Below are 10150 nucleotides of genomic sequence, written 5' to 3'. Positions count from 1 at the left end.
GTTAAGAGCACTGCCTGCTCTTCCAAAGGTCCTGAGTTCAATTCCCAGCAACCACATGGTGGCTCACAACCATCTGTAGTGAGATCTGGCGCCCTCTTCTGGACTGTAGGAATACATGCAGACAGAATACTGAGAATACTGTATACATAATAAATAAATTTTTAAAAAGGGGGGGGGGGGTTAAGGGTGCTAGAGCTTTAACCTAAGAGCCCTAGCATGTGTTCTTCCATTTATTAAGATTTAGTTTACTCTTTGATAATTTTATACATTTAATAAAATGTACTTCAAAGCAGCTGTGATCACATGCACAAGATCAAGCCACCAAGTCAGAATTCCAGCACTGGTAGGTGAGTGACTCCTGAGGCACCACCTTTAACATGTGTCCTAACACTGAACTACACCCCAGCTCTTCCATTTTCTTTTTACTAATGTTTTATTTGGAGATAATGCCCCACTATGTAGCCCCAGCAGACCTGGAACTTGCTATGCAGACTAGGCTGGTATCCAATTCAGAGTCCCACCCACCTCTAACTCCTGAGTACTGAGGCTGCCACTATGCCAGATCCTTCTGGATTCTTTTGTTTATGCTTCTGTGGTGTTGGGGTGTGTGTGTGTGTGTGTGTGTGTGTGTGTGTGTGTGTGTGTGTGTGTGTGTGTTTATGTGTGTAAGCTGCTACAAAAGCACTCTACCACTGAGCTAATTCTCTTGAAATAATTATAATTACCAGCTAAGGATGTGGAAAAGAATACAATGTATATACCATGATCTCTGTCTCATCTAACACAAAATAAAGGAGCAGAAGCAATCAGATTTATGAGAGGCAGGTGTTTTTAAGGAGTTACAAAAGGTGCCATTCTTCTTTAATAAACAGTACAAAATAATCTCCCTAAAATGCAAGCCTGGCAAAAGATGGAGGACCTCAGTGTGTGTTAACAGGATAATGCTTAGGAACTCTGAATATCATGTTTTGAAAACTCTTACAGCCAGCAGAGCATGGTGGCACACACCCTAATTCCAGCACTCAGGAGGCAGGTGCAAGTGGATCTCTATAAGGTCCAAGACAGACCAGGCTAGACAGAGAGACTCTATCTTAGGAGAAAGAACTCAAAATTCTAGAGCTATTTCCACAATGTATATCTCAAACTGATAATGACAGTTAAATATCTTCTCAACTAGCAAGCCTTTTCTGACCTCAAGTAAACTGCTAGAGTGAACTGCATGATAAACACCCTAACAAACACGACAACAACCAAATTAAAGTATCACAGTGATAAGTGCATACAACAGTAGCCTTAAATGTTGACATCTATTAAAACTGAAAGCAATAAAGACATATATGCTGATTAATAACCTTTAAAATATTTCAAATTCTACTTACCTCTTCCTTGTTATTTTCCATCATATCAGAGTTAATTACAGAACCACTGTTTTTATCTAAAGAAAAAGAAGAAATGGAAGAATATTTACCATCTCTTCGACATATTATCAAACAACACCAAAAGTGGCAGTGTGGCATGAGCCGATAATGCAAGCACTCAGGAGGCAGGTGTAGGAGTAGTAACACAAATTTGAGGCCAAATGGCTTATATAACAGGTCCAAGATCAGTCAGGGTTACATAGGAATATCCTATCTCAAAAAATAAAATAATTAAAAAAAACAAATAGCAGAATACTAATACCTAGTACTAATATTAATACCAGGACCATTTTGTAGCTATGAAACACAGTGATATTGATAATACTAAAAGCTTTTTATTTTATTTTATTTTTTGGTTTTTCAAGACAGAGTTTCTCTATGTAGCCCTGGCTGTCCTGGAACCCACTAGGTAGACCAGGCTGGCCTCAAACTCAGAGAGATCTGCCTGCCTCTGCCTCTGCCTCTGCCTCTAAGAATAACATGACTACTAACAAGCTGTATTTCATCTCATTATAGAATACTGGCGAAAGAGACTGGAGAGATGGCTCAGCTGGCAAGAACATTCACTGATCTTATAAGAGGACCCAGGTATGACTCTCAGCACTCACATGTCAGCTCACAACTGTCCACAGCTATCGTTCCCAGTGATCAGAACATTGCCCATGAACAATAAGCAGACAAGGGTTGTACAGCAATACGTGGCAAAACACCGTACACATAAATCCTGGAGGGCCAGGCAGTGGTGGCACAAGCCTTTAATACCAGCACTCGGGAGACAGATGTAAGCAGATCTTTGTGAGTTCAAGGGAAGCCTAGTCTACAAGACCTAGTTCCAGGACAGTCAGGGCTGTTACACAGAGAAACACTGTCTTGAAAAACCACCAAAACAAAACAAAAAGAAAATAATACAGATTAATAAAACCAGGAATAAAAAAGAAAATTTAAGAAACTAAAAATTGTTCAAAAAATGTAATCAACCTTAGGCTAGACTAATCAAGAATAAAAGAGAGGATTATTATTGCCAACGTTAACAAAATAAAAAGAATATAAAGAAAATGTTATTAGCTATACACCAAAAAAAAGAGGAATGTAACAGGTAAACTAATGAAATACGTTCCTGAAAATTAAGACAATATGGAAAAGATTAGTCATCAAAAATGACCCACAAAAAAACAAAAGTCCAGATATTTTAATCAATAATTTTAACAAACACGTAAAAAGGGATGTTAATACTTTATGAATTCCTCTAAAAATGAGGATACTTCTGAATTTATTTTGAGGCCATAATTACCCTAATACCAAATCAAAGTAAGATAATCACAAAAGAGGAAACTGCAGATTATTATTACTTCTTAAAACTCCACACAAGAAGAAAATCTACAGGACTGGGGATGTGACTTGATGGTAGGCACATTGAGTATTTGACTCACAGGAAAAAAAGCCCTGGGTTCTTTCCCCAGTACCCCATAAACCGAACATGGAGGTACATGCCTGAAATCCCAGCACTGAAAATGGAGAGAGAGGCAAGGGGACCTGGGGTGGTAGCACGCGCCTTTAATAGCAGCACCTGGGAGACAAAGGAGGATCTCCATTGAGTTCAAGGTCAGCCTGGTCTGTATAGTAAGACAGTCTTAAGTAGAGTATCCCAAAGAATCTATAAAAATACAAGAAAAAATTACTAGAACTAATAACTAATTTCAAGAGCACAGGACACAAATTTGACATAGAAATGTCAAAAGAGTTCCTAAAGAGTTCAAAACAAGATTTATATATGTAAACTAAACAGAGAATGTCATACTTGAAAGACTAGAGGTTCAAGCACTAGCCTGTGCAACATAGCCATCTGGGGGGAGGGGTAGAGAGATGGCTCAGCAGTTAAACACATGAGTTGCTTTTCAAGAGAACCTGAGTTCAAGTCCCAGCACCCACATGGTGATTTCATAACCATCTATATCTCCAGTTCCAGGAAACCTGACACTCTCTTCTGACCTCCATGGGCACCAGACATGCAAGTGAGACACATACATGCATACAAAACACTCCCATTTAAAAAAAAGAATTAAATCTAATTTAGAAAAAAAATTAAAACCCTGATGTGTTTAGGTAAAATTACAACAAAAATACTTATAATATTAGTATTCTGATAACAGAAAAGCACGAGGCTAAGAATGTATACAGTTGTCTATTAATTAAACATTCCTAGTCTTTGTTTTTTTAAAGAGTCTCCCTATGCAGCCATCCTTTTCCTCATCCAGTGGAAAATGGAGACAAGTTCAGGGTTATCCTCCACTACACAGGAAGTTTGAGTGTGGGCTACAAGACATCCATTCTCAAAAATAATAACTAACAAACAAACAGAAAGAACTTTCTGCCTCTGCATCCCAAGAGCCTTTGATTTTATCACCCACCATTCCCGGCTGGCTATCCTCTGGCATTGCCACTACTACCCTTACCCTCCCAGGCTGGGTCTTGAACCCAAGGCAAGCACTCTACCCCTAAGCAATACTGCCAACCTAACATTCTTATTCATTAAATGAATAACTGTCCAGTTTTATAGCTACCTTTTGAAGAAAAAAATGATGGCCAGTTTTGAATACTCATTACAGGAGGAATTATTACTATTAATCTATCATCAAATTTACCACCATTCTCTCTAACGTTCTGTCAAATATTATTTGTTTATTCATAAATTCTTTAGCTGCAGAATTTCAAATTGGTTTTTTTTCTTACAGTTTTTCTCATATTGGACTTCCTCATAGGTCTGTTCCCAATTATGCCTGCCTTTTGATATTTGGACATAGTTACAATACTTGTCTACTCATTTCAACACCTAAGTTTCTAGAGATCCCCTTTGCCTTTCATGAATGAGTGACATTTCCTCTTTTGGTCTATCTAGCACTGTGAAATAGTCAAGCTACGTCTGTTATGTTCCTGAAAAGAGCTGCTAACTTTGTGACTGCAGATAGTTAAGGCACCTGAAATCAAAACCTACCCTATACAAAGACAGCCAAGTTTTTGTCCTATCCTTTCACGGCCCACCCCCACTGTGGAGAATCCAGCATACACTTAGGGAATTCAGTCAGAAGACTATATGGGTAGGTCTTTTTTTTTTTTTTTCCTGCTTGAGGGTTTTATTTTCTGCAAAAATTAAGAGCTCCCATTTGGTAGCTCTAACCAAGATGAAATCTCCTAGCTCACTTTATAACTACTTATACAGTGCTCAAAGGTTTTTCCTTGACACTGCATCCAATTAGACCACCAGATTTTAGTTAAGTCTTAACAGCTACAAAAGGTAACTGGAAGGAACATTTCCTGAGGCAAAGAGGCTGTATTTTAACAAATGGAGATTTCAGCCAGTGTCATTTCCTTCTTCTAGGCTCTGCCTTTCCTTCCATTATCCCCCACTACTTATCTAACTCCTTATTTGTGCTGCCCACAGCACATATAATATTGGATATTTGTGAAAAATATGATTAGTTCAACTGAAGCCACACTCTGCCCTGCCACTAGAAGTAGACACTTAATGTGCCCAACTAATGAACACAGGACTCTGGCAATAAACTTCATTCTAAAAACAAAAAATTAGCTGGGCAGTGTAATTTAAATCTGTAAGTAGGGACCCTCCACATCCATCAACAAAATATATCAATTTGATCAATAGAGTTGAGCATGATAATTCCAGCATTTAAGAAACTGAAGTAGATGGGCTGGAGAAATGGCTCAGAGGTTAAGCCATTTAACTGTCTTCTCTTCCAGAGGTCCCAAGTTCAATTCCCAGCAACCACATGGTGGCTCACAACCATCTATAATGAGATCTGGTGCCCTCTTCTAACCTTCAGGCATACATGCAGGCAGAACACTATACATAATAAATAAATAAATCTTTAAAAAAAAAACTGAAGTAGAAGACTGCTTACCAGTTCAAAACCAGCCTGGGCTAGGGGAGAACTTGTCTTGCCTTTAATCCCCACACTCTTTAGGTAGGGGGAGAAAGACCTCTTAGCTCAAGGCCAGCAGGGTCTACACAGTGAGTTCGTTGAATAACAAGGATTATCTAGAGACATTTTACTTTAAACAAAACTGAATGGATGGATAATTTCAAATAAATACTAAACTTCAATTACATTTCTCTTCTGTTATTAGCAACTACAATGAACTTTTAAGTACAAAGAGGATCAGGCAAATGACTATAAAAATTGAAGATGATAGGAGCCCAATTTCTTAATTTTAGACGGGGAAAAAAGCTCTAAATAAAAAAAAAGGCTGCAGAAGTGTGGTCTGAAATTATAAATGCTGACATCAACTCCTAAACATTTAACACATTTGCACTAGCTCTCCTGAAAAAGCAAGCAAGGCCTTCCTGGGGACAATGAGCACACCAGGCACATTAATATCTGTTGTTAGCCTTAAACATGTTGTGAAGACCAAAAAACAAAAAAAAAAAACAAAAAAAACAAAAAACAAGGAAGGATCCAGGAAATGATCAGTACTTGTTTTACAGAAAAAGTCAATGGATGGTGGCACACTCCTTTAATCCCAGCACTCAGGAGGCAGAGGCACGCAGATCTCTGTGAGTTCGAGGCCTGAGTTTCAGGACAGCTAGAGAGAAACCCTGTCTAGGACAACCAAATCAAACCAAACAAACAAACCAAAACCAAACCAAAAAAAAAAAAAAAATCAAACAAGCAAACAAAAAAAGTCAATGTAAGCATCCAGAGAGCCATCCTCCTGTAACAGCCTACTTGCCTACTGAGACATTTTAGATATGAGACACCATTCCAAACTTCACTGAGTAGTATTATTAAATAAACAACATAACAATTTAAATTCTAAAACACACGTAACCAATGGAATAAAATATTTCTGTACTTCATCAGGGATACAGTTGTAGAGCACTTGCCTAGCAGGCTTAATCCTTGAGTTCCAGCACCTGAAACCTATACTGCTCATATATCTGCTAATACTTATCTACCCATTACCTCCTTCACCAGAAACTTTCATTAGACAGAAAACAGAATTAAGTGTTTCACTCTATGCATTATCAGTTTACACATTTACACTTTTCCTTCCAAAATTAAAATTATACAGCAGATACTAGCAAACATACCCAATAAGGACTTCTACAAATTAAGTAGCTACTCCACACAAAAATAAATAAATGACAACTACAGAGGTGACTTAGCAATTAAGAACGCTTACTATTCTTGCAGAGGACCAAGATTCGGTTCCCAGCACCCTCACCAAGCGGCTCACAACCACCTACAATGCCAGTTCTAGGGAATCTGAAATTGTAATACAGAGGAATCCAGGCCTCTGCAGACACCTGCACACATATCGCAGACATAAACTCATGCAACCTCACACACATCATAGACATAACTAAAAAAATAAGAAAATACTTATAATAAATGAATAGAAAGAAATAAAAAAGGGACTGCATACAGCAAAGGTTTACCTGTGCTTTGGTTCATAACAACTCGTGGCGAAGAATACGTTTCCTCAGATTCTTCTGACGAATGTGCTAGGAAATCATGAAGCTTCTGCACCAATGTATTCAACTTGCTTTCACTATCAAAACAAAAATTTTAACAATGCCCTTATAATAAACATACATCCTTAACAAACAGTGAAGTTTATCCTATAGTCTTATGAGAATATACATACTCAAAGTCAAAATTAAGGCAATGAATTTTATTTTGCTGAAAATATAAAAATATAATTAACAGCCAGGCGTTGGTGGCATGTGCCTTTAATCCCAGCACTCAGGAGGCAGAGGCAGGCAGATCTCTCTGATTTCCAGGCCAGCCTGGTCTACAGAGTGAGTTCCAGGACAGCCAGTGCAACACAGAAAAACCCTGTCTAGAAATCAAACAAATAAACAAACAAAAAAAAAATAACACAATCTACCCATACAATTATGGACAGGCTAAAAAATATCACTTAAAGAGAAATGCTGATACTATTCACTAAACATTTCTAGAATATTAACATCTTTCAATATGCTGAATATGGTATCTATAAATTACATTTTAAGATAACTTAACATCAAGTAAAGCTTATCACACGTACTGGGAATAGAGATGGGCATCAAAACTATTTACTTTGTACAAGGCTCCAAGTTTAATTCCCAGCACTTCCAAAAACAGCAAAGAACAAAAACAGATCACCTAATTTTTTTTAAGAAAATGCAATCTTACAACCATGAATGAGTTTCAAAAGAAAAACTGCAGCAATAAAAAGCAAGAGATACTCATGTTTAAATTTTATGCATCTTTAGCTGGACATGGTGCACACCTTTGATCACAGCACTCAGAAGGCAGAAGCAAGCAGATCTCTGAGTTAGAGGCTAGCCGGGTCTACAAAGAATGTCCCAGGATATCCAGAACTACACTGAAAAATACTGTCTCAAAAAACAAACAAAATTTTATCTACCTTTATTTCACAATGTCTAGCTGGCCCTTGTATATATCTTCTCATTATCATTAATAACTTAAGTAACTCTTTTCTTATACATAAGCTATATCTGAAAAGGCCTCTGAAACCAAAACACTGGTAGATCACCTTCTCAAGAAAGTTTAAGCACACCAACATGCAAAATATGTAACATTTTTCTTCCTTTACACAAGAAAATTAGTAATTTATCAAGTATATTTACTCCTTGCCTTGACTAATTTGTTTTTAATTAGTCTATCATCTTTCTGGCATAGAATAGTTGTATAAAGACTGATGGTAAAATGAAAAAGATTATAGAACAGGACTTGAAAGAATGAAGATTTTTAAGAGACCAATAACAGAATCATTATTTACAGCATAAACTGTTAAATTGTTTAATGACTGAATAGGGTTGCCTTACGTGGTGGCAAACACCTTTAATCCCACACTCCAGAGGCAGAGGCAAGCAGATCTCTATGACAAGGCTATTCTGGTCTACAGAGTGAGTTCCAGGATGGCCAGAGCTACACAGAGAAAACCTCAAACAAATGGGAGAAATAAAATAAACTGATAAGGAATTCAAGCCCTAAACATTTAATCCTTTCTTTTAAAAGATGCAGATCTTTCAAGTCTGGAAAGATGACTCAGCAATGAAAATCACTTGTGTAATCATGAGGACCAGAATCCATATCCCAGCATCCATGTTAACAAGCAACTGTCGCCCAAAGGAAGCCAGAAACAGAAAGATCCATGGGGTTTGCTAGCATCTAATCTAGAAAACACAAGTTCCAGGTTCAAAGAAATCCTGCCTCAACAGAATAGAAAAGGATAGCAATAACCTTTTCTAGCCAGTGTGCACACAGACATGAACACCAAACAAATAAATATATAATCACAACACACAAATAAATTGTTTTAAAGGAAGATTTTATAAGCTTAAAAGCAAGACAGAAAATAAACAAATATTGACTACATCAAACTTCAAAACAATTGTGTCAAAGGATACCATCAAGAAAATGGAAAGACTAAAAGCAGAAATTAATGAAATGTGAAGAGGCTAAAGAAATGGTACACACTGCTTTTTCAGAGGACAAAGTTCAGCTATCAACACCCACATTAGACAACAAAACTGCCTCTAAATCCCACACTCGTGTGCAAAGACAAACATACACGCATACATTAAAAGGGGGCGGGAGGAACAATTCAGTCTTTATCACACTTTTTTTTTTTTTTTTTGGTTTTTCGAGACAGGGTTTCTCTGTGGTTTTGGAGCCTGTCCTGGAACTAGCTCTGTAGACAAGGCTGGTCTCGAACTCACAGAGATCCGCCTGCCTCTGCCTCCCGAGTGCTGGGATTAAAGGCGTGCGCCGCCACCACCACCACCCGGCAACAATTCAGTCTTTAAGGGCACTGGCTGTTCTTGCAGAATGCCTGGACTCAATTCCCAGCATTCACATCATTACATTCAGTAACTCCAGTTTCAGGAAATCTGATGCCCTCTCCTGGCTTCTGTAGGCACCATGGAAGCATGTGATACACATACATGCAAATACTCACACATAAAATAAAAACTGTAAATAAGTACCCATCTTAAAAAAGAAATTAATGAAATGGGAGACTAAAAGACAAAGAATCATGAAATAAAGAGTTTGAGTGAAGGGGGTTTACCAAGCTTGCAGAATACTTGCCTAGCACACACAAATTCCTAGGTTTGATCCCCAGCACCAGATAAACTAGGAATGGTGGTGACATGTACCTATAATCCCATTCCTCTGATGCTAGAGGCAAGAGTACCAGAAATTTAAGATCATCCTTAGCTGCATAGCAGTATGAAGCAAGCCTGGGATACTGAGATCCTGCCTCAAAAAAATTAATAAAAGAATAATAAAAAGTTAAGATTGGAACTCAACCTTTGACCTGCCTATAGAATGAACTGGGGTAAGGGTGGTGCATAGATCGTGAGAGTGGCAATACCATAAAAGTGAACCCACGCCTGACAGGTCTGAAGTGCCAAGACCCAATAGCTAAATGACCCAAAGACCTAGGAAAGAATCAAACACAATTGGGGGAAGAAAATATGTCAACATAATGACACCTAACGATATTATGCTATACTCATAGATTGGTGCCTTGTCCAATTGTCATCATAGATGCTTTATCCAGTAACTGATGGAAACAGATAGAGACCAACAACAGCCAAGCACTGGACCAAGTTCAGAGAATCCTGCTAAAGAGAAGGATTATACAAATGGGGGGGGGGTGTCAAGGGAATCACAGGGAAACCCACAGAAACAACTAAC

General features: G+C 37.9%; 1 protein-coding gene across 1 annotated transcript in view; it reads right to left on the bottom strand.

Moving 5' to 3' along the window:
- Atrx (ATRX chromatin remodeler) overlaps window positions 1-10150 on the bottom strand; it is a 158726-nt gene that overhangs the window by 103458 nt on the left and 45118 nt on the right. Inside the window, exons 2-3 of the mRNA XM_050130457.1 lie at window positions 6874-6986; window positions 1369-1435 (exon numbers count right to left, since the gene is read on the bottom strand). Of these exons, the coding sequence (XP_049986414.1) occupies window positions 1369-1435; window positions 6874-6986 (180 nt within the window). The remainder of the gene's footprint in view (window positions 1-1368; window positions 1436-6873; window positions 6987-10150) is intronic.

The sequence above is a fragment of the Alexandromys fortis genome, unplaced genomic scaffold (assembly GCF_014885135.2).
Source record: "Alexandromys fortis isolate MF-2015 unplaced genomic scaffold, M_Fortis_MF-2015_v1.1 scaffold_326, whole genome shotgun sequence".
Classification (NCBI taxonomy): domain Eukaryota; kingdom Metazoa; phylum Chordata; class Mammalia; order Rodentia; family Cricetidae; genus Alexandromys; species Alexandromys fortis.
This window is presented reverse-complemented; position numbering and strand designations above follow the sequence as displayed.